The sequence below is a fragment of the Dipodomys ordii genome, unplaced genomic scaffold (genome assembly GCF_000151885.1).
Source record: "Dipodomys ordii isolate 6190 unplaced genomic scaffold, Dord_2.0 Scaffold70, whole genome shotgun sequence".
NCBI lineage: Eukaryota > Metazoa > Chordata > Mammalia > Rodentia > Heteromyidae > Dipodomys > Dipodomys ordii.
This window is the reverse complement of record NW_012267286.1, coordinates 10154976-10180798: the sequence shown is the minus strand read 5'-3', so window position 1 is coordinate 10180798 and position 25823 is coordinate 10154976. Positions and strand designations below refer to the sequence as shown.

Here is a 25823-nt window from a genome sequence, read left to right as displayed (position 1 = left end):
AAGCCGGAAGTGGCACTGTGGCTCAAGTGATAGAGTGCTAGCCTTGAGCTGAAGAGCTGAGGGACAGCGCCCAGGCCCAGAGTTCAGGCCCCATCACCGGACCACCCCCCCCCAAAAAAAAAAGAAAACGAAGACATCTAGCAATCCAAAGGACTCCCAACCATTCCTTGTTAAGTGTGATAATCTGGGAAGGAAGGAAGACCAGAAGCATTGGAGTAAGAGGGCTGTGGAAAAGCAGGAAGGGGTATAAAAAGAGATGGTCACTCCCTTCTCCATTGTATTATGCAACTATCAAGTTGATCATGATCTGTGTGGTTAGAGAAGCTAAAATTATTTTTTATTTTTGGGTCCCGTCGTGGAGCCTGAACTCTGGGCCCGGGCGCTGTCCCTCAGCTCTTCAGCTCAAGGCTACCACTCTACCACTTGAGCCACAGCACCACTTCCGGCTTTTTTTCTTTTTGCTTATGTGGAGCTGGGGAATTGAACCCCGGGCCTCATGCATGCAAGGCAAGCGCTCTACCACTGAGCCACCTTCCCAGCCCCGAGAAGCTAAAATTAATTATACATTGAACTGGACTTTTGTGTATGTGTTGGTGTTGGGCTTGAATTCAGGAGCTGGGCACTGTCTCTGCATTTTTGCTGATGGCTGATGGGCTCTACCACTTGAACCATATTTCTACTTCTGGCTTTTTAGTGGTTCATTGGAGATGAGAGTCTTGCAGACTTTTTGGTTGGCTTTGAACTGTAATCTTTAGATCTCAACCGCCTGAATAGCTAGAGTTATAGGCATGAGACACTGGTGCCTGGTTGAACTGGACTTTTTTTGGTCAGTCATGGGGCTTGGGTGCTGTCCCTGAGCTCTCTCACTTTGAGCCACAGCATCCCTCCAGTTGGTTGGAGATAAGAGTCTCACCGACTTTCCTGCCTGGGCTGGCTTTGAACCTCAATCCTCAGATCTCAGCTTCCTGAGTAGCTAAGATTACCAATGCATGTCAGAATTGGACTTGTTAAAACCCAAGGATGAGGTTGAAGTGAAATATCATTGAGAGGAAAAGAGGCCAAACACATGTATAACTGAGGAAGGTAGGTACAGTAAAATGGTTGTAAAACAAGATGTATTTGGTGGCCTGGGAAGGTGGCTCAGTGGTAGAGTGCTTACCTTGCATGCATGAATGAGGCTCTAGGTTGGATTCCTCAGCACCATATAAGCAGAAAAGGCCAGAAGTGGCGCCGTGGCTCAAGTGGTAGATAGCTAGCCTTGATCTGAAGAGCTGAGGGACAGAGTTCAGGCCCTACAACTGACAAAAAAAGAGAGAGATGTATTTGGTATTCCTTTAACTCTCAGGAAAACTGTGCCTGTTTCTTCTATAGCAATATTTATGATAACCGAAGACGAGCTCTCCATGATGTGAATGGAAAATAAAATTTGTATTTGAGTATTGTGACTGCCCGCATTCCCAGGTCACCTGGCTGGTGGGGTAGGGGCTGGAAGGGTGAGGAGCAGTGATTAGGTTTCAGCCACAGAACATGAGGTATGGGCCATATAATTAAAACTTTTATATCTAACAGGCCTACTGACCTCATTTCGCCTTCACAACATTGGGGGGAAAAAAGCCACAGAGAAAATATCAACAAACTCCAAAGAAGAAAGAAATGTCATTCTCTGACCATATATAATAAAAAGATATTTCTCTTTCTACCTAAATACCATTCACTTGTAATGTTACAAACATATCTATAAAAACCTATAGGCCAAAGAATTAATAGGTTGCTTGTTTCTGATCTGGAATGTAAAAAACTTGGAAGTCATCCTCCATCATAAATAAATAAATAACTAAAAAATAGCAAACAAAACCAACAATTTTTAGACCTGTCAGAGAAATGAGGCCACAGGGCAACCCGCTGTCCCCTAAACTTGAGAGATAAACAGGTATCCACTGTTTAGCTGGGTAGACTCTCCCCTCCCAGCTGAATTTTCTGGGCACCAGAATATAGTTGGAAAACCTGGAATATAAGAGGATCAGTACAGATCAGCTGAAAAATTTGCCTTCAGGAGTTGTTTTTTTTTTAAAGAGAAAAATCTTTGCAGTGTGTGTGTGTATATGCCGTGATCTTCAGATTCCAATGTTCTGTATAGGATTACAAGTGTGAAGCACCAGCACCTGGCTTTCTCTATACTTCTTGTAAGAGAGGGGCAATAATCTATTTTGAATGTGTCTGTAATTTTGTTGTGCCAGTGATTTTGTTAACAAGACTTGAACTCAGAAGAAATTATTATCAAGGCCAAGCATACTGAGGCTGACCAACCTGGGAGAAGGGAAATGCCCAAATCCATTTTACCCATCTGAGGTGTTGAAATAACACCTAAAAGATACTGTAAAGTCCCTAGACCGGCAACAGGGGCTCACTAAAAATCACTGTTTTGTCCAGAAAAGTGCTTCCTTGTCTCCATACCTTCTTACCACATTCTGAAAGGCCTCCTTACTGCAGTTCCTTTTCACTTAGTATATTAGATGTGGTTTTCAACAACAAATTACATGGTGAAGTAAGAGAGCAAGTACAGAGCAAAGTACCCCAGCTATACTCACAAATGACAGGAACATTGAAATGATCACACCAGGAATTTTCTACTGCTTGGTTCACACAGTACTAGATATGATGGGAAATACAGAGCATCTGCAAAAACAGATGAAAGATGGAAATGCTGCCTTTTAAGGACTCATCAGTAGCTGAAACATAGCTGAGAAAAAGAAATCTGAGTTTGAGGATATGGTGTGAACTATTTAAAGTGTTGAGGGGGGACTATACCTATCTACAACTTTGTCAAAAAATGGAGTTATGCAGACTTTCAATTTAATTTTTTTTTGCCAATAGATTTGCCTTGCAAAGAATGTTATTTAAAAAGGAAAATTAGAATGATAGTCTTGAAGACTCTCAGGTCTACAAAATGAAAAGTATTACAAGACTTTGTAAAAGCTGAATAAAACTTTTCTTATACTTCCTAGATACTACTTTTTTTTTTTTTTAAAGGAGCAATAAGGTGCCTCGGTATAAATGAAAAGAATGGTAGCAATGGCACAGGCACATGAGGCCAGGATTAGGAATATATGGTGGAACAATACAGAGCCAAGTAGACCAACCTTTAACAAGCAAAGGCAACATCATGGGTGAAGTCTTTTCACAAATGGTAGAACATCAGGACACCCATACACTCAAAAACACAACAGTTTCAAGCCAAATATTATTACTAAAACCATGTACTTCGGTTGATAATGTGGTTCAATTGAAAGAAATATATCACTAGTGTGGGACAATTTCTGGAGGCATACACATGTGCAAAAATATATAGGAACTCTCCATACCTGTTTCCCTACAACTAGTGTAGTAATCTTCCATTTCCCCATCTCTCCTGTATTTGTTGAAATTTGTAAAGAAGAGACTTTTTGTTGTTGTTGTTTTTTACCCCTTTTCCCTTCATTTTTTGGTGCTAGGACTCAAATTCAGAGCTCATGCCTGCCAGGTAAATGCTCTACCAGTGAGCTAGTTATATTCCAGCCCCCAAAACTATACATTTTAATAAGCCTGTTTAACTTGCTAATCATTTAATAACTAAAGATTAATCTGGGATAGTCTACAGGCCCAGAGTTCAACATTATATGCTCTTCGTAAAGGCACCGTCCAAATCAAATTTGCATACCTTGGCAAATCTCTATCCTTATGTAATCATACCAATTCAGAACATTTTTAAAGTTTCTTATGCTTCTAATTAATTCCTCCCCACCTCAAGTATGTTGACTTCTACCTCTTCTTGAATAACATTGTATACTATCTTGCATTATTTTCTAACACAGTGTTAAGTTTACATCATTAATTCCTAAAGGAGATATATATATTTTTTTGCCAGTCCTGGGGCTTGAACTCAGGGACTGGGCACTGTCCCTGAGCTTCTTTTGCTCAAGGCTAGCTCTCTACCACTTGAGCCACAGTACCACTTCCAACTTTTTCTGTGTATGTGGTACTGAGGAATCAAACCCAGGGCTTCATGCATGCTAGGCAAGCACTCTACTACTAAGCCACCTTCCCAGCCTCCCAAAGGATATTTTCTTTAATGTGGAAATAGTCCAGTATCTTGTTTCCATTGTTGCCTTTTTTTTTTTTTTTAAATCTGACTGGGACTCAAAACTTGCTGATGCTAGCTTCTGCCCATTGTCTGGCACTCCACCACCTGAGCCACACCTCCAGCCTCCATTGCTGCTCTCGTCAAGCTCCCTTATTGTTTGTTGTTGTTTGTGGGGCCTGAACTCTGGGCCTGGGCGCTGTCCCTGTCAGCTCTTCAGCTCAAGGCTAGCACTCTACCACTAAAGCCACAGCACCACTTCGGGCTATTTCTGCTTATGTGGTGCTGAGGAATCGAACCCAGAGCCTCATGCATGCAAGGCAATCACTCTACCACTGAGACACCTTCCCAGTCCCTCCTTATTCTCTGAAGGTAATCTACTTGTTTTACTTTTCTACTTGCTTTCCCATTTTGCCCTATTTGTGTATTTTTTGTATATATTTTCTCGTTTCAACTTCAATGGGTATATTCAATCTGCCTGCAGCTTAGTCTCTTTTGTTTTAGAAATGTTACCATTACAAAAACTTTTGCTCCAGTTTCCTTTGTAATAGTTTAGGTCCAATCAGGAGAGAAGCACCACACAGATTAAGCAGAAGCAATTTATCATTGACTGTAAAAGAATGACCAGTAAAAAGAATTCTGTCAGCCCAGGGCTGGGAGAGAATAGTGCAAAGAAAAACAAACTTAAAAGGTGTTCAGGTATCGCTGGAGCAGCTGTGGCTTCTCCAAAGTTAACAAATACTTTGCTGGCTCAGATTCTTGAATTGCTGTAATAGACTACCCTGTCCATTTAAGTATGGAAGCAGGTGATCACAATTGATACTGCAGACCTTCACTGGGTGCCATCAGATCTCTTCAGAGCATTCAGACTAGTAGGAGTGGGCAGTTTGGACCCCTATGCCACAGGTAAGCTGTGCAGAGGCCTATAAAATGCACATGTACACATGTGGTTTCCCAGGAGTACTGTATATTTAGCTACTCAGATCCTCAAAATCTGAGGATTGAGGTTGGGACCAATCTTGCAAAAGTCTTGAGAATCTATCCTAAAATATCCAATAAAAAGCCAACATGTAATGCTGGATACCCATTGCTACAATCTTTAATTTTAGCTTGAGTTGTAGCGTGTTTGAAACCAGCCTGGGCAGGAAGTCTGACTCTATTTCCAATTAACCACTAAAAAAGTCTAAAATGGAGCTGTGGCTCAAGTGAGAGCACCACAGCCTTGATGAAAAGCTCAGGAACAGCACCCAGGCCCTAAATTCAAGCTCCAGGACTGTTGTGCTTGAGTGCACTAGTGCAGGATGTAGGTGTGGCTCAAGTGGTGTAGGTACGGACCTAGCAAGCATACCAAGCAAGCACAGGCCCTAAATTAAAACCAGTACTGGCAAACACTAACAGGAAAAAAATGTATGTACATACATATGTACCCACATGCGCACACCACTGGAACACACCTTCAGCCCTTGACTGTCATGTCTTAAAAAATTCCCATTCTAAGTAATTTACATTTTCCACTACATTGGGGGGGGGGAAACAAGTTGCCTAATGTGGAGACACAGAATGAGATATGGGTTCAAATCTTTATTCAAACTATTTAGCACACTCAGCAAGTACATCTTTGAACCTGCTTAATATTTAACCATTGGTTAAACTATACATAGCAGAATTAAATGATTTATGTACTATTTCAAGGGTCAATGGGAAAATCAGCCTAGTCTTACAATTCAAAATACTGTTAGGTAATCTGTTTTACAGTGTTAACAAAAACATGTCCTCTGTAACCACAGTTTTAACTAGCTTCAAAGAATCACTGGCTGTAGCTATAAGGGATGCTTGGAAGAGACTTAAAAAATTATCTTTACCATATAGAACCACTCAAAACACGTCACTAATACAAGGGGCTCTCGTATTTTAATTAGAACTGGGGTTTATCACAACTTGTATTTTAATGAATTTCCCAAGGGATACTCTCATTTTGAAAAATCCTAAAATTTTGAAAACCATGAAAAATACCCAAAATCCAACTCAAGTTATTAAATTCAATTGTGTACTTCATGTTATCTGGAATGAGTAAGACCATAGTGTGTTTAAACACAGACTTTAATGGTAACAATTCCTTTAGGTTCACTTAAGTTTAGCTATTACAAGTCTTATGCAGATGTCACTATTGAACATTTAGTTACTTGCACTGGGTTCCTCTTAAGACAATTTCACTTAAAGTGTTTCCATCATTTAACAGTTTGTTGACACAAAACATGACTAATTTAAAGCCACACATCCCATCTTTAACACAGCAGGATCAGTATCCTAATTATACTTCAACTAAACCATTAAAGTGAGTGTTTCACTACCCCTGAGACCCACTAGTTAACTGTGGTTCATACTTACATTAAATGTGAGTACACCCACACAAGAAAGCAAACTCAGTTAAAAAAAAATTGATTATCACACTGCAAACCTGTGGTAGGGGCAGAACAAAATAAATTCACACTTACAGGCCAAATGGACTTTTATGCATTAGAAAGTATAGGGAATATCAGTCCAAAGTTAGAACTTAATGAGCTAATAATGCTCATTTAGCACTAGCTATTTCAAATTGCTGAGTGGGGTGGGGAAGGCAAATTATTTCAAAAATTTCATTGTAGATGATTCTTATGTCCAGTGTCTATACATTCAAAAAGGGTGGTTTTCCAGGTACTTTAAACTTCTGTTCTCTCAAACCTGGAGAAGCCTCTATGGCTTATTCCCTTAGAAGCAACATATGAAATGTTATATATAAAGCATCAAGTCAAAGATAAAGACAACTGGACACTGTTTATAAAGAGAACTGGACATACCCACTGTTATTTTAATGGCTTAAGGAAGCCATCTTTGAAAATACCTTAAATCACCTAAGGTTAAAAAATGCATCCATTTGAAAATCAATTAGTAATTCACTGTTCTGTGAAAAGTGCATTTTATTTGTTTGGCTTTTCAAGAAATACTGCCTACTAAAGCTGTTGAGAATTAAAGAGTCCCAGGAATAATTTTAAAAGCAGAGCCAAAGAAGAGTTATTTCTTACCTTGTGGGGCAACTATGTTACTAGTTTCTCATTCATAATTTTAATCAAAAGGTTTAACACAGCATGACATCTCCCCTGAAGAACCCATGATTTTTAAGCAAAAACAAAAAGGAAAAAATTCACTCATTGGAAAAGTTGTACTTAGTTACGTTGGTATTTCCAATGAAAAGTATTTTACAGAAATAACAAAGCCAGAACATCTTCAGAAAGCATGCATTTCACTTCAGGTTTAGAGAAAAACCTTGTCAACAAATCATGTCCAAACTACATATTAAAACGTTTCATAAACAATTAAACTTTTAACATTTACTTCTAGCTTTCCGCATCTGTGTCAAACAAGGAATGAGTTGCACATCAAGTGTAAGCAGTGCGAAAATGTGGACGTGGAGACATATGCTAGAAATTGAATACAAGACTTTTAAGATTTAAAGCAATGGGAGTGTCAAAACCAGGAAAAAAAGTAAAACTACAAGATTAGGAAGTGTAAAGAATGATAATGCCCTTGTTACTACAGAAGTTTAATGGCACAAATAGCACTTGTCAAGGGAATTAAAAAAAAAAAAAAGAAAACCCCAATACAATAGCATTGACTTTTATTCATTCATGTTAAGTCACCTGAAATGGTATCTGCTGCATTTAAATGCTCATTAATGCAAATGGCTGAACAAACCCATTTCCATGAATGCCCAATATCTCATGGTTAAGTCACTTCAACACAGCCTCATGACAACTCCCACACCAACAGTACTTTATTTGTAAATTGTGACCCACTATCACTCCCACTTTTCCCCCAGCTATCAAGTGGTACATGATAAAGAGAAGTTTTAGTTAGGGGATGCACCTGGAAAATAATAAAAGTTCCACATACACGTTCCAGAACTGCTAGGTCCCAAGTCCATTTATGAACTCTAGGGCTGCCAGTATCATGTGCAGCATATTAAAGCTACACTATTTGAAATAGCTTATTAATTCTGCATAAATCAGGTTAAACAATGTGTCAACCTGTAACAGACTGTGCACTTTAACTGAACATGGCAAAATAGTCACTCTCTGAACTTTACATCATCATTTGATGTCAAACAATGAAGCAAATCCCATCAGTATATACAAAAAACAGCTTTCCATTTACAAAACATTGTTTCCCATACTGATTAATCCAGGCAGCTAACTCATTGGTTTATGCAACTTTATTGAAGAAAAATAAATCAATTACTAGCAGAGCTATTAGTTGATCACTCATCCATTAACAACTTGCATCATTTATTCAGTGCTATATTAAACAGTGTATTGGAAGATAGATTAACTAATAGCTCCAAGCCTCCTAACAATTTAAATGAAAATTACAAAATGTTTGAGACCCTATTTTGGAATACAAAGGGTGTTTGACTTCCAATTTCCATTCTCTGTAGAACAAGAACAGGTCATTCCTTTATTGACATGCATAAAATACATCACATTTTCTGTTCTGCTGATGCTATAAATTCAATACCAATTCTCCAGCCACATCAGTTATGAGCATAAAGTATATCATGTAACCTCAAATCTCTAACAGTGGAAGGCTTAAACAAGAATGGATGCTGCAAGAATGTTGTTTCCTTTGATGTGACAACTGAGCATCCATCTCCCTCCCCCTCAGATGGCTTCTTCAGCATGTTAGAGCAGTGAGGAATGGTTTAGTCTCATAACCGAGTTAAGAGTGAAGATATTGGCCACATAATACACATGCTCCATTTTTTAAAAAAATTTCTGAATCTTGGGCAACTGTTCTCTTGTAACTACTTTACAGTTTCTAAAAGCAGTTATTGTCCAAAGCTGGAAGAACTTAAGTCTTCTCAGATGAGCATGTGAATGAATGGAGGGAGGTAAACAAAAAATAAAATTAAAAAAAAAAAAAAAAGATGAGGTCTGATAGGGGAGCAGCCGGATAAGAAATCAAAAAAGGAACAGTAATTTAAAGTTTATTCCAGCTATAATGCAGGTTATTCTGACTTTAAGGTAGCATCACATGGCATACTTCTGAGTCCATTCCCGAGATATTCTGTTGTACCTATAAATAAAGAAGTTATTTTTAAAAATGAAGTTTAAAATCAGTATTTTAAACAGAAAAAAAATTTCTACTTTTCCCCAGACTTGTCTTTAAAGTCACTTGTCATAGTTATGAGTAGGAGGAACAGCATGGGTACTCAAAGCAGAGAAATGAGACCTCATGCTTTAAAAGCAGTATTATTTTAATAAATATAAAGCAGCACCGAGACTGGAAAGCTAAGAAACTTCCACTGAAGTAATATAATGCTCTAGTAGAAACTTACAAGTGGGGTTGGTTATTCACTGACAAACTTAACACTAAAAAATTATTTTACATGTTGAAACCCATTTGTACAAGTACATAAAGAAATACTTTACATTCAACAGGATGCTTGTCAAAGTTAACATGTCCTAGTAAAAATATAAATAGTAATTCCCAAAGGTAAAGCCAACAAGCTATTTCTAAAAAATTGTATCCTTATCCTAAATTTTGAGTTGTTACTTCATCTTGCTTTCCGTGCTTTTGAGATCTGTGCGAGTGTATGAAGACATCAGGAAAGGGTGGGCAGAGGTATAATTGGGCATGTTACTCAAAGAAGCGTGGTGACTGAGACTTGCTGGGCAAGCTCATCTCTACAATGGCAAACAGATCATCTTCATTAGAAGATCCACAGGAATTCACCCGAGAGCCAGATTATTTCTGAGGAAGACCACTAGTTATGACAAATGCTATCAATTTCCCCTTAGTACATCCAAAACCAACAAAAACACAGTTGTAGCCTTAAGATATGAGTATAAATCAAAGGGTCACAGGAAAACTTTAGATTTCTGTTTATCTTTTAAAGTTTAAAAAGATTATCACCAGCTTAATTGTAAACCAAAACAGTTGTTTTTCTCAAATGTAATGTTCTTTTGCCCAATTCAGAGTTAAGTTGTGTAGGATACCCCTCTTCAAAAAGCCAGCACTTTAAAAACAAAGGCTTTATTTAGCATACAGGGAGCCACAAAATATAGCTAAGATTAATGCATGCTTGTCAGTAATAAACACTTAGTTTAGCTGCTTATGCTTGAGTGTTTTTCCATTAATATTACCTACTGGAAAATTAAATAACAAAACAGTGTCAACCCACTACCCCAATTCCATATAGTATTTTAAAAAAACAATTTATTGCTATTATAAAAGTGATGTTACAGAGAGATTATAATTACATGAGTCAGGTAATGTGTGGGTAACCAAGTTGCAAGCTGATGTTTGAACACCATATTTGGTTAAAAAAAAAGTCTTATTTTTTTAGGTGGTACTGGGTTTGAATTCAGAGCTTTGCTCAAATTCCTTTGAGCCATTCCTCCAAGCCTTTAGTTGTTGGGTACTTTCCAGATAGGGTCAACAATGCTGGGGGTGGGGGGGCAAGCCTGGATTTGTGCCTTCCTTTCTGTTACTTAGATTTGGACAAGCGCATGCTACTGTGCCTAGTCACTGGCAGAGGTAGAGTCTTGAGGATTTTTTATGCATGTGCTGCTTTTGAATGAGGAGTCCCTAACCTCAGCCTCCCAAATGGATAGGATTACAGGCTTGCACCACGCCACCATGACTAGCTTAAATTTTCACTTACTAGTGCTGCATAACTGTTTTGCCATGCAAGAATGCTTTCAAAGCAATAATGACTACTGAATATACTTGCACACTAGATATCAAGCAGTTAAAACAGTTTTCAGAAAACTGCCGTATCTGTTACCTTTTGTTAGTTAATACAGTGCCTTAAAGCATGCAGCACTCAAGTGCTGGCAGTACCATGAATAAGCGCACCAGAGTGCAGATCCTCTTACCCTACAACATAGCGTATTTCTCTGTCCACTCTCTCGCTAACCTATTGTACCTAATTGAACAAGTACACTTAGCATTAATTATAACATACGAAAGTTATAATGGTTAGGTTGAACATGAAAATAACTCAAATATTTGAGATATTAAGATGCAAGACTAATTTCCACATTTTTAAGATAATATATATATATATATTTAGAAAACCACTTCAGACAAGTGCTTTCTTCTGCCAAACTTGAGAATCAAGTGACAGTTGAATGCATTGGAAAAAAAATCCTTTCAGAAGGACAATTCACTGTTATTTATGCTAAAATGTAGATTAATTTTTTCTCCTAGGGGCCAGCCTGGGTGCTGTCCCTGAGTTGCTTCTGCCCAAGGCTGTACTAACCTCTTGAGGCCAAAGTGCCGCTTCCAGCCATTTCTGAGTTTATTGAAGATGACAGTCTCACTGACTTTCGTGCCCTCACCTCTCAGGATTACAGGCCTGAGCCTCTGGAACCCGGCTAGGTTTTGTCTTGTTGAGACAAGATCTCATTATATATCCGATGCTGGCTGCAAACTTAGAATCTCCTCCAGCCTCAGTCTCTTGACTGCTGGGATTATAAGCATTTACCACCATACTTGGCCCCTAGTAATTTTTTTTCAATAACTCCATTTTAGTAATTAGCTTACCAGAAACAAACACCAAGCCTTCCTAGCACTGCTTCAATTTAACTCTAAATAGACTACTTTTATATACTGTAATTATTGAATACTTACTTATCTCTGTCTGTTTTATAGATCCGTGCAATCTCTGGCACTAGGGGGTCATCTGGGTTCGGATCACATAGCAGTGAACAAATGGATAAAAGAACTGCAAGAAAACAAATGTCTGTTACTTGGATGTCACAGTCTTTCTCAAAAGACACAAATGGCATTAGAATTTATTGGTACTCTGTACAGGAAATGAAGGGACTAGCATTTTTATGTAGCGCATATCCATGCCATATTATACACTAAGCAAGAAAACATGATGAATAACCCAGTCTTTGCTTCTTCTTGGGTAAGATTTTTCTGTACTTTCAAGAACTCCACTGAATGTTTTTATCTTGACTCTACAAGGTAAAGATCATACTACCAAGAGGACTGTTAACATAAAGCAATGACAAAATTTCACTATACGCATTAGTTCTTTACAGCTCTGGTTTTTCTTTTTTTGGGGTCTGGTTGTGGGGCCTGAACTCTGGGCCTGGGCGCTGTCCCTCAGCTCTTCAGCTCAAGGCTAGCACTCTACCACTTGAGCCACAGCGCCATTTTTTTTTGCTTATGTGGTGCTGAGGAATCGAACCCAGGGCTTCATGTATGCAAGGCAAGTGCTCTACCACTGAGCCTCCTTCTCAGCCCTAGTTCTTATTCTTTGCCACAATTAACGATCTCATCTTGAGAACTTGCTAATATACCAGACACCATTAAAGCTTTTGATAAAAGACTATAGAGGAGATTGACAACAGTTGGATGGGGACGGGGAGGGAGGAAACAGCAACAGTCACATAAGCTAAGTATTAACTCTCAAGGGCAAATACAACTGCAAAACCAAATGCAAAGGGTTGGAATAAGCACACATATATAAAATTAAGAATAAAGACAACTGAGCTGGGGATGTGGTTTAAGTGGAGGAGCTTTGTCATAAGAAGCATAAAACCTCTCATTCAAACCACAGTTCCAGTAACAAATTAATTACATGTAAATATTTGGCTACATGTAATTCAGAAAAAGGGTAATAGCTTTGTGATGCTGCCCTTATAAGTAAGCAACTTATAAGGGTCACAAAACCAAGTCACTTTACAAACAAACCATTATTTCATTTTTGGTATTAGTTTCTTGTCATTACAGTGATTCCTACCAATAACATTTGAATTTGGCATTTAGGTAATAAAGTGTGAGTTTAAAATAAAAAGAGTAAGAAAGTGTTCTAAAACTTTTAATCATGTGAATTATGGCTGAATGTACTTCTCTCCCCTTGAAATAATTAATAGTATAAAAAAATCTAGAAACAGAATCCTTCCAACAGACCTGTATGCACTATATAAGCATATCCTGTCATTAAGTAAACATTTCGGTTTGGTTTGCATTTATCTAACTCAGAAATCATGCAAAATAGTTCTGGAAATGCTGCACTTACGTTATTGACCTAGAAAATGATGTGAGAGGTACTACTGTCAAATAGCCTTAATATCATAATTAGCAATGCTAAAAACCAAGTTTCACATACTTTATATTCAAAATAGAATAAAAGGCAGATAATAGTCGTGTGTGGGTGAATTTGTGAACTGAAAGTGACACAAAAGACACTGGACAATCAAATAGAAGTAGAGGAAATATATCCATCTAGGATATTCCTACTGAGACTGAAGCTTGATAATATTAGGTATGTTTCATAATGGAATTCTATTTTTAAAGCAGATCATTATTCACTGATCTAGATACCTTTCCAAGATTCTACAACTGAAGTACCATTAATGCATAGCAACAATCCATCATGGTCTTACTATCATGTTACTAAGTTTGTTTAAAAAAGAAAAACAAACTCAATTTTTCTAAGAGTGAAACTTCAACATGGCATATCATATCATTCTTGCTAAAAAAGAAAGTGAGAATGTATGTCAAGTGATTTGCAGCTGAAAAGTAGCACTGGTGCCTCACACCTATAAAATCCTAGCTACTCAAGAGGTTGAGACCTGAGAATCACAGTTCAGACAGACCAGGAAGGAAGGTCCATGAGACTCTTATCATCAATTAACCACCAGAAAACCGGAAGTGGCACTATGGCTCAAAGTGGTAAGAGTGGTAGCCTTGAGCAAAAGAGCTCAGGGACAGTGCCCAAACCCAGAGTTCAAGCCCCACAAGAAAAGAAAAATCCACCAATTTAGCCTCAAACTTCTCCCACAAAAACTTTAGCTTTTCCCACAAAATCTCTTTATAAAGATTTTTTAAAAAACTAACAGTATATAGTTTAAGTATTTTTCTTTCCCCATTCTAACCAAAACACTGGCATAATAAAAATAACTTATGTACAGCCAGATAAAACTCATAAAAATCAAAATATTAAAGATTATTCCATTAGAAGTATTTACCTTTAGAAATAGTTAAAGCAGGAGACCACTGTGACCTTAGAATATCAAGACAAATGCTGCCATTACTGTTAATATTTGGATGGTAAATTCTTGTTGTAAATGCAACCTAAAATAAATTTACAAAAAACCTTTAATTATGTTGTACAAATAAAAACTTAAGTCTTTTAAAAATTTCATGAATACACAGGTCTATATTTAAGTTGTTTCCACTATACATTTTGCACTTATTCATCCACAGAAGTTGAATTTGTTAACAGTCCTAAATCAAAAACTGTTTTAAGATAATTTTACTATGTAGTCCAGATTACCTCTAACTTTTGAGTGAAATTACAGGCAAGTAAAACTATTGCTGACACTACACATTTAATACCTATAAACCAGTCACACTTCAGTTTTACCATTATGAATACAAAGTAAATGGTAAAGTCTAAGTTATAGCATCACATGCAATATATACTGAAATGAACAACTGGTACCTACCATTACAATAGTGCCAATAACCCAAAATGTTCTAAGACTAATACAGAAGGGGGTGAGCTTCCATATGGTACCGGATATATGTCTTCTAACTTTAATATGTGGCGTTATCTCCTCATTCACAAAGTTCAAGTCCATGTCTAGGTTCTTTTAACTAAAGGATAGGAGTCAGCTATGCATAGGTCATGCAATTCCATGTTTCAATTACTTTTAGGCTCAATTACAGAGACTGCTTTCTAAAAATACTATATTCTTCTGAAACAAGTATAAATCCACACTATACGATTTTGAGGGACAATACTTGCCTTAGGTGGTTTGAAGGGGTAGTCTGTAGGAAAATGAATTGTCAAAAAGAATACACCGCCTTGATATGGGCTGTCATTCTGTGAAGAGACAAATGCACTTTAGTATTTAAAAACATCATTGCTAAATATTTCCATGTTTTAAGCAATGGACATATCTTTAGCATGGAATAAAAATCATCTACTTAACTCCAATGAAGAATCTAAATTCAAGAAAAATCAGCTCATATTAATAGACCAACTATCAAAACTAACTAGAAAATAATGAACTCTAATTTACTGTGATTCCATTTGTCAAATTACAAAAATTTTGAAAAATGTCACCCAAAAAATGCATTACAAATTCTCACAATTGAAAAAGTAAACTTAGCAAGTTTACATATTGCTATAAAATTTTCATTTTCACATACAGAATTTTTTAATAGAAGCACATTATATACGAATGTCTTGGCAATTCAAAAGGCCATTCTACCCACTAACACACCTAGGTAACACCCAAGTTTTCTAATAAATTCAAACATCTCTGTGACATTATAATTAGGGTGGGACTGAGGTGGACTAATATACTATTGCATACATGATAAATATCAAGACTCCAAATTCAATAAGCCTTCTCAAGAACACTTAAGAGGTAACCCTAAGAAGTAATAAAACTATGTAACAGTCTAGGATTTTATGTTAAAAAACACAAAACTATTTGTTTCTGATTTCAGAGCTAATTTAAAAACATGCTTTAAAATTTACAGTAATTGGCCAAGCACCAGTGGCACACACCTGCAGCTCTACCTACTCAGGAAACTGATATCTGAGGATTAAAGTTCCAAGCCAGCACAGGCAGGAAAAGTCCTGAGATGCTATATCGAATTAGCCAGCAAAGAGCTAGAAGTGCATCTGCAGCTCAAATGGCAGAACACCAAAAAAAAAACAAAAACAAAAACAAAAATAAAAAAACCAAACCAACAACAAAGCTAATAGTTAGCCCCTAGACCCTGAGAGCTCAACTCCCAGTACTGGCACAAGAAAAAAAACTTTACACTATGATGTTATCAATATACACCTCCTCTAAATATATCTGTTGTATATTTTATTAGTCTTCATTATGTTTTTCTATATTGTCAAGCAAATAAGACGTATACATGTTCACAAGCAAACAAATTTGACATCTTTAATCCCCACCTCTCTGTAGAACTCAATCTAATGCCCTACTACTACATGCTAAGGTACACAAAAGGGCACACACACACACACAATTATATAAAATCTGGGTATAAGGGTATAAATATAAAAGACATAGACGTAAGATACATCAAGAGTTAAAACATTTTTAAAATGAAGAGTCAGGTTCAAAGCAATATACAACTGTCAATCGAAGAGCTACTATTTAAATTGAGTCCTACAGTTTTAATTAACAAAGACTATACAGCAGAATCTGGCAACCGAGTGGATGAAATAAAAAACAAGGCACCCAGAATTTGAAATAAATTAATTAAATGGTTTTCAAAACACTGGTTCCCCCAGTGTTTATACTCCTTCCTTCTCACAGCATCCTAAGATATTAGTATTCTCACAGGCCTACTTTCTGCTTCTAACATCTGCCCCTTATATATTTTACAAAGTCCCGAACTTTATTATTCTGAGCATATGTTCTAATATCTACTGAACATATTTGGATATCTTATCACATATATCCAAACTCCTGCTCTATGGGTCCTCAATCACATTTTTCATAATAGAAAGCCATAAGCCAGGATCCTTGCTAGATATAATTGCTTATGCCTGTAAGTCCCAGCAAACAGAGTACAAGCTCACATGTTCAGGGTCAACCTGAGCTACATAGTGAGACCCTGTATTGAAAATCCAAGGGCTTGGAATGTAGCTCATTGGAGAGCACTTAGTAGCACCCATAATGGGCCTAGAGGATTCTATCCCCACCACTGCAAAAATCACACAAATGAAACATCTACCAGGCCAACCCAGTAAATTGTTCCATTTTCATCTAACTCTGAATCTAAATGCTAACAAACTTGAACTTTCTTAATTATTTCCACTGCCATTATTAACTCAAAATATGTTTTGTTTATGTATGCCAATGGTTTACTATGAATATTCCTGCCCTTTCCTTCTAATTTATTTCTTCATCCCAATGCAAGTCTTGGTTGGGGCTTGAACTCAAGGCCAGGGTGTTATCCCTGAGCCTTTTTGCACTCAAAGATAGTATTCTACCACATGAGCCACAGGTTACACTTCCAGCCTTGGAGATAAGAGTGTCATGGACTTTCCTGCCCAGGCTGGCTTCAAACTGCAATCCTTTGATCTCAGCCTTTTAATTAGCTCTGATTACAAGTGTGGCCATTGGTGTGCAGCTGAAGTCATATTTTTTTTTTTTTGGGGCCTGAACTCTTGGCCTGGGTGCCGTCCTTCAGCTCTTCAGCTCAAGGCTAGTGCTCTACCACTTGAGCCACAGTGCCACTTTTGGCTTTTTCTGCTTATGTGGTGCTGAGGAATTGAACCCAGGGCCTCATGCATGCAAGGCAAGCACTCTAATACTGAGCCACCTTCTCAGCCAGTTCTTCGTTTTTTGTTGTTGTTTTGTTTTGCCAGAACCTTCTCTTGTTGTTTTTTGCCAGTCCTGGGGCTTTGAATTCAGGGCCTGGGCACTGTCCCGAAGCTTCTTGTGCTCTGCCGCCTGAGCCACAGCACCACTTCCATACTTTCTGTGTATGTGGTGCTGAGGAATCGAACTCAGGGCTTCATGGAGATAAGCACTCTACCACTGAGCCACCTTCCCAGCCCCTGAAGTCATATTTTTAAGAACACTTACTCACTGCCTGAAATATGGATGTAGGTCTAAGTAACTAAAACCTGACATTCCACAGCTTTTAAAATTAAAATTCTAAAATACACAGGTTGCTTTATGATCTTGGTTCTACTAGTCCAATTAAGTTTAATCTTCAACACATTACAATATGCTCGCTAAGTAAACATAGACAGTATTATAAAATAATTCAATTTCCCTACTTTCAAACAGAAAATGGAATACTTCCCGATACTACAGCCTTCCTATCAAGTCTGCTAGTTGCAGACTTATATATACCTCTATATATAGTTAACATTATACATCTCATTGACAATATTTACTTGTACTTTCCTCTTCCATTACACTGTAAAAAAGTCCACTAAATGAATAAAGAAGAAGGAAATGTTTTCAAGTATTATTAACTGTGAAGGAAAGAACAATACACTTAAAAATATTACCTATGAGCAAATTATTTTACTTCAGAAGTCTTTTGTAGAATTCCACTTAAGATTACTCCTTATACAGCCCCATTTTTCCTACAACTATAGCATAGGCTATGTGGAATTTACTGTAGTTTTCCCAATCTGATTAAAGAAAAGTTAAGCATGTAAGTATCTGAAGCAGTAAAGAAGTTAACGCTTTTGATGGCGTAGTTTTATCTTGGGAACTGCAAATATAGAACAAGAAACAAAAATATAAACTCTAAAACTCAAAACACTGAACACTGAAAAAACAAGTAGCAATCAATTTCTCCCCCAAACGCTCAATTTTTATCAGTATTTGTGTTTCCAAAGTGTCTTCATTTAGAATAAGCCAAGTTATTAAACCAAAGCATATCTGATATGTAACTTTAATGATCCAGGCAATTTCCCAACTACAGCTCACTACAATTCAAGTTCTTCTTATTGAAAGTTAAATCAAATGTTACATCTCTTAGAAAGTAAGGAATTTTTAGTTCTGTGGCTCTTCCATCACCTAAAGCAATTGATTGGTCTTATTATTGTCAAAATCTCCCACCAAATGTACTGGACTGTAATGTTATTATAGCTGCTGTTATTTTATTGATGCACGTAGTTTAATTAATGGTGGAATAAAAATGTATGTGCTTACTTATATGGAAGACAATAGAACAGCCACATTTGGTATATTTATAATTGATTCCTTTCTGAAACTATTTCATCATCATGGAAATGAATCATTTTAGTTGAGAATAAGTACACTAAAAATAATGCTACTAAAGTAAAATGGTAAAGTTCTGGTTTACACTTGTTTCCTTCTGTAATCAGGGAAAACTTGATGTGAGGGTAAAACTGGTTAAGCCGTTGTTTAAATTTGGGTTAAGAATATGCAATTGATGCTGGGCACGAGTGGCTCACACCAGTAATCCTGGCTACTCGAGAGGCTGAGATCTGAGGAGTACAGTTTGCAAGCCAGCCAAGGCAGGAAAAACCCATGGAAACTCTGATCTCCAATTAACCAACCAAAAAAGCCAGAAATGGAGCTGAGGCACAAGTGACTGAACAGCAGCCTTGGGCAAAAAAACTCAGGGACAGTGTCCAGTGCCTATACACACCCACACACAAACTGCTGAGTGAAGAGAAGCAAAGCAGCAGCACTTTTAAGGCAAAATGAAATTCAAAAAAAAATTGTAAACAGCCAAAAGTTTGCTGGAAGTAACAAAAATATACATATAATCCTGGCATAAGTTATGGTAAGTTATTTCAATTATTAAACATTATTTGCCTTCTGTCATAATTTGTTTTCCATCTGATCTTTAGCTTAACATTGCAGCCACATATCATGTCAATCTCTCCTATGCAAAACTTCATTAATATATTACATATTTCTCACTTTAATATTTTAATTACCTACTACCCCAATTTTTAATCTCCCTCAAGAATGACAAATACGTTACATTCATTCACATTCTTAATAAAGGCATATAACAGGTGCTCATATTTGTTGATAAAATATTAAAGACAGGAACTGCTTAATACTTGTTCACCCAACTCATGCCAGACCTAACTCTTTCAAAATAATTTTCTTCTTTAGAAACGTTATAGCATCTACTTAATGACCATTTTCTACCTAATGCATTACTGCCATTAAATATAATAAAAGAGTAAGTTTTCTGTAATGTACACATGTAATTTAAGCTTAGAAACCCTAAAATGCCTTCTAATTAAAACAAAACAAAAAAAAGTTAAGTATTTGTGCAAGATATAGTCTTACCCCAGGATGTTTTAGTGCGCTCTAATTCTCTGAAATTCTTAGATGGTATCCATAATTCTGAATATTCAATTATCCAGCATATAGTTTCTTATCTACCCAGGATAGAAAGGAATTTTGCTATATTCAAAATATCACTTTCTGCCTAAATATATTCAAATTTTGTATAAAACAAGTTTTGTAAAGATTTAAATATCAAAGTAATACAATTAAGCTATATTCTTGGGAGTTACTGGAATAAGGTAAGGTCTTTTGACTAACAATTTATGTAGAATTAGAGCCAGTATATTGTCTCTATAAGTAAAAAAAAAAAGTTCAATGACTTTTACACATTGCTATAAAGGAAAACTGGACTAAGGCAAATAGATAGTAAGTCCAGAGATGTTATTTTCTACAACTGAACACAGGGACAAACACATAAGGTACAATAACAATTGATTAATATAAAATACTGTTTTCTTTCAAAGTAGTACAACTATGGCACATCTTAAAAGTTTTCTACACAGTAAAATAAACTTACAGATAAAAATACAGGATCAGATCAATGCTGGATTTTAAGAAACAAAATGTAAAAAAAATTCTTGATACTTACAGGTCCCATAATTGTGGCTTGCCAGTGAAACACTAGAAAAAGAGGAAAAACTCTTCTTAAAAACATTCTTCTTAGCATCTCAAAATGCAAATTTTATGAAATTATCATAAAAATCAATTCAAAAAAGTTACTTACTGTCATCCCCAACTGGACCTGCAGAGCACTGTGCTGGAGGATCACGGGCCAAATCACTAAGTTCCTACATCAAGACAGAAAATGATTCATGATATACTCAATGTTAAAGAACAAAGCCAACTCTTCTAGCTACTTTTATTCTATTTTTTAAAGAACACACCAATCACAATTTACACTTAATATAGGCTATACAATTCTTCTGTCTTGTTGTTAAAATATGGTCTAAGCATATTTAACTGACCCATTCTTGAGAAAATCACCTTGGTTAGGATTCAGAAAAATTTATTACTAGTGCCCAGGCCCAGCAACCTTTCTTTCTTTTTTTTTAATTAAAATCTGAACTTGGAAAGAGCCTACATCTATAGAAAGATGTCTGCTCTTAGCAAATCATGCAACTTATTCCCAATACATGTAATTTAACCCTTCTATGACTTGTGGTAGCACTGCCTGCCACAAGTAAAAACAAAAACAAAACAAAACAAAAAAAAGAACACAAGGCCCTGATATCAATCGCCAGTACCGGCACATGCAGAGAAGTTTTATTCTTACTCAGTTTCCTAAACAATTTAAAATAATGCAGCTCCATGTTACCAACAATTCAATTATATTATCAAAATATTAAAGTTAAACCAACCACTACACTACTGCTTTGTACATTTTCAACTCAAAATTTGTTTCACCCCTCAGTGCACTATTTTTACAATAAAAATATTTTAAAAAATTGTTTTAGTCTATAGCTTAAGTAAGTAAAAGTTACACCCACAGTTTGTTTTGGGTCTCAACGCGGAAAAAAAAATCAAGGGTAATGACTGGGAACAACAGAAACAGACCAATAGGTCTGACTGCCATCATACACAAAACATCAAGTACTAGAAGGAAGTATGCAGAACACAACATCACTTCCAAAGAAATTTGTTTGGATGGTACGCCTATCTTGCCTAAATTGGTCTTAAATTTTCAGTCCTCCTGCCTCAGCCTCCCGAGTGTAGTTGGGATTACAGGCAAGTGTCATGACCTGCTAAATACCATTGGGGGAGGGCAATCTTGGGACTTGAACTCAGGGCCTGGTCACTGTCCTGAGATGCTTTTGCTCAAAGGCTAGCATTCTACCACTTGCACCACAGAGCCACTTTTGGCCTTTTTTGTTTATGTGGTACTGAGGAATTGAACCCAGTGCTTCATGTATGCTAGAAAAAGCACTCTACCACTTAGCCACATTCCCAACCCTAAATGCCTAATTTAAAAAGATAGGATGAAGAATAATCCTGCCTCACAGCAATAATCAACCAGTTTTATCAGTATCAAACACATCAAACCCAAACATATTACCTTTCATTTCATTCAAATTTACTATTAATTTAATTACTGCTAAGGACAGAAATTTAAGCACATCAAAATAAACTTCGGATCTTTCCTTCTCATCGAAAAGTCCAATATAATGAGTCAAACATTCAGAAGACATCCTAGAAGTATGCAGAGAATTCTTAAATTCCAGAACAATCTTATGAATGCAGAATTTCCTAGTGCTAGGAAATATAATATCTATCAGCATGCCATTATGGCCATTACAAAAGAATACATTCTATCTAGAATATATACATATAAACCCTATTACTCTTAATGTTCTAAAAGTCAGGTGTTTGTTTCTTTATACCACTGAATATCATGAAGACATTTTCATATCCAGTGTGATTTTCTGAAATCGATGATTTGATGTACATGAATAAGAAAAATTCTAGCCTTCATGTATGGGGATTTTATCCTATGTTAAACAATGTTTTAACTATATCAAATCCCGTATCAAAATCATACACTCTTGAAGTTAAAAGTATGCAACAGCTTTCTGGAGCAGCAGTGGCTCACACCTATAATCCTAGCTACTCAGCAGGCTGAGATCTGAGGATTGCAGTTCAAAACCAGACCGGATAGAAAAGACTTTTCTCCGCTCTAGGACTGGCACAAAAACAACAACAATCCTGTTTTCCCATAAAATATCAAGGATGACTTGTACTCAAGCTAAACCTTTTCAACTCACTGGCTGTTTTTTGTAATTGTTGCTGGTTGGTCTAGGGCCTAGACACTGTCCCTGAGCCTCTCTGTACTCAAGGCTACTGCTCTACCACTTGAGACATATGCCACTTCTGGCCTTTTCAGTTTAGGTGGTACTGAGGAATCAAACCCAGGGCTTCATGTATGTTAGGCAAGCACTCTACCACCAAGTCACATTCCCAGCCCCTGCTTTTTTTTTTCTTTTTTAAAACAAAATATTAATTTGGCATTCTATTGCTCAAGCCACTTCCGGCTTTGTGATGATTTTAGTTTTGTCTGTCTTCACAGACAGGCCTCAAAGCACATTTCTCAGATCTGAGCCTTCTGAGCAGCTAGAAGCAAGCCACCAGCACTTACCTGTATTTAAGTCTTGAGAATATGATTGACTTAATGGAGGCATACTAGCCTGGCACAAAACTTACTAGAAATTAATAATAATAGTCCATTGAAGACCACCCATATCGAAGATAATAATAAGACTTCATAGGTAAAGCATGTAATTAATTGGTGGGGAAAAAAAATCTTTATGCTTAGAGGTCTAAAAATCTAGTATTTAAGCATTACCAAAAGGAGTGTTTTAAAAAGTTCCCGAGAACACAATTCAGTGTCCTTCTTAACACCTACCCCAAATTACTTAACATTTAAGACTATTTTAAATGTAATCAAGATTTAAGATGCTAAAGGTCAGAAAAAAAAGTCATTTTGGATAGAAGAAATATATTTTTCCCCATACTGATGTCAAATAGCAACATAAGCCTTTAATTCTAGCATTAGCATTAAGGGCATAATTTCAGATAGTTAACAATTTCAGATTCCCAGTCCTATTTATTTCAGGTTCTTGTTACTCTTAAAATAATTTTTTTTCTTCTTTTTTTTGGGGGTCTGGTTGGGGGGCCTGGGCGCTGTCCCTCAGCTCTTCAGCTCAAGGCTATAGCGCTCTACCACTTGAGCCACAGTGCCACTTCTGGCTTTTTTCTTTTTGCTTATGTGGTGCTAAGGAATCAAACCCAGGGCCTCATGCATGCAAGGCAAGCGCTCTACCACTGAGCCACCTTCCCAGCCCCTCTTAAAATAATTTCTAAGAGTCTCATTTTCCAAATGCTCATTAAGTAAAAACTGAAGATTAAAAATGTTAAATTCTACTTTTTTCTTGCTATTTCTAAGTAGTACTGGACCTTAAACTTAGGCTAGCACTCTACAAATCATACTTCAACTGTTTTGCTTTAGTTGTAACTAGGTGTCCCATGCATTTTGTCCAGGTTAGCCACCCAGATAGCCGCCTTCTACCTATACCTGACACTAGAGTTATCACTGTTATTGGTTTGTCCGTTGAGATGAAGGTCTTTGAAGGACTTTCATTCAGCCTACACTCAAACCATGGCAATCCTCCCCATCTCTGCAGAGAAGCTGTGATTAACAGGCATAAGCCAATGCCTTCTAGCATCTTTCCTGCCCTCCCTCCTTTTTTGGCCGGTTATGGGGCTTGAACTCTGGCCTGAACACTGTTCTTCAGCTCTTCAGCTCAAGGCTAATGCTCAACCACTTAAGCCACAGCACTACTTCCGGTTTCCTGGTAGTTTATTGGAGATAAGAGTATCAAGGCCTTTCCTGCCTGGGCTGGCTCTGAACCTCGATCCTCAGATCTCAGCCTCCTGAGTAGCTAGGATTACAGGTGTAAGCCATTGGCGCCTGGCTGGCTCTTTTCTGCCTTTTAATAGTTCCTCATAAGTATGACCAAATCGTGTATCAGCACTTTTCAGAAACTATTATGCTATTACTTATTATGTCCAGAGTATGAGCAAATGAAAAGATAGCTAGGAAAAAAATAAGAGAATCACTGTAGATGTTCTTTGGAGCATTTTAAAAAAGTAAACCATTTAATATATGGAGCCACTTTACTCACTCCAACTTTGTGGCTGAAATTCTAGTGATTGTCAGACATCATTAACCAATTATTCCAGCCACAGAATTGTTTCCTAGGCTTTAGTGAGTAAAGTGTAGGTAGAGTAACCTAAGCTAGAAAAGACGTTATTAGGCTACCATCCACAATTATGCAAAGGATCTAAATCAAAGCAGGAGGATATTATTTTCAGAAGCCATTTGGATTTTTTAACCAGAGTTGTTGGCAAGCAATGTGCCCTAAAACTGTATGGGTGAAGCCAAAGTGAGACCACACAAAGCAGAAAGTAACTGAGCTAACTTAGCACATGAATATGCAATTCCAATCTTTGAGATTATAGGGACTGGAACCTCATAGCTCCAAACCACTCCTTTTGATTGCTATCCTGGTTCACTTTCAGTTTAACCCCTAAAATTCAATCAGAATTGTACCATGTCACACATAAATAGGGCAGGAAAAGTGATACCTAGCACTCTTGGTCAAGCATATAGATTTGAGGCCAATGCTGGTAGCTCGTACCCTAATTCTAGTTACTCAGGATGCTGAGATCTGAGCATTAACCTCCAAAAAAAGCCAGAAGAGGTGTGGCTCAAGGAGTAGAGTTCTATCCATCATTAAGTGAAAAAGCTGAACAAGGGAAAGAGCGCTGAGTTCAAGCCCCAGAACCAGAAAAAAAAAAGTATGTAGATTCCATACCATTAAAACAATGTAATTCTTGATTCTTGCTGGAATCCTTGTAATACAAAGTAAAATCTCAAAATTACATTAGGGAGAACAAGAAGTCATGCATACAATAAAATGACTTTAAAATAAAAGGTATTGAAAAGCATGGTAAGGGTCTGGGAAGGTGGCTCAGTGGTAGAGTGTTTGCCTCACATGCATGAGGCCCTGGGTTTGATTCCTCAGCACCACATAAGCAGAAAAAGCTGAAAGTGGCACTGTGGCTCAAGTGGTAGAGAGCTAGCCTTAAGCTGAAGAGCTGAGGGACAGGGCCCAGGCCCAAGTTCAGGCCCCATGACTAATTAAAAAAACATGGTATGGGCTGGGAAGGTGGCTCAGTGGTAGAGTGCTTGCCTTGCATGCATGAGGCCCTGGGTTCGATTCCTCAGCACCACATAAGCAAAAAGAAAAAAAACCAGAAGTGGCGCTGTGGCTCAGGTGGTAGAGCGCTAGCCTTGAGCTGAAGAGCTGAGGGACAGC

The 25823-nt window shown here is 37.2% G+C and overlaps 1 protein-coding gene across 5 annotated transcripts in view; it reads right to left on the bottom strand.

Moving 5' to 3' along the window:
• Window positions 1-6199: 6199 nt before the first annotated feature.
• The window catches only part of Ube2d3 (ubiquitin-conjugating enzyme E2D 3), a 30464-nt gene continuing 10840 nt past the window's right edge, over window positions 6200-25823 (bottom strand). For all 5 annotated transcript variants that reach the window (XM_013023783.1, XM_013023785.1, XM_013023784.1 and 2 more), the window contains exons 3-8: window positions 20675-20738; window positions 20540-20571; window positions 14925-15002; window positions 14143-14248; window positions 11789-11882; window positions 6200-9226 (exon numbers count right to left, since the gene is read on the bottom strand). In XM_013023783.1, coding sequence (XP_012879237.1) covers window positions 9181-9226; window positions 11789-11882; window positions 14143-14248; window positions 14925-15002; window positions 20540-20571; window positions 20675-20738 — 420 coding nt within the window. In that variant the 3' untranslated portion in view covers window positions 6200-9180. The remainder of the gene's footprint in view (window positions 9227-11788; window positions 11883-14142; window positions 14249-14924; window positions 15003-20539; window positions 20572-20674; window positions 20739-25823) is intronic.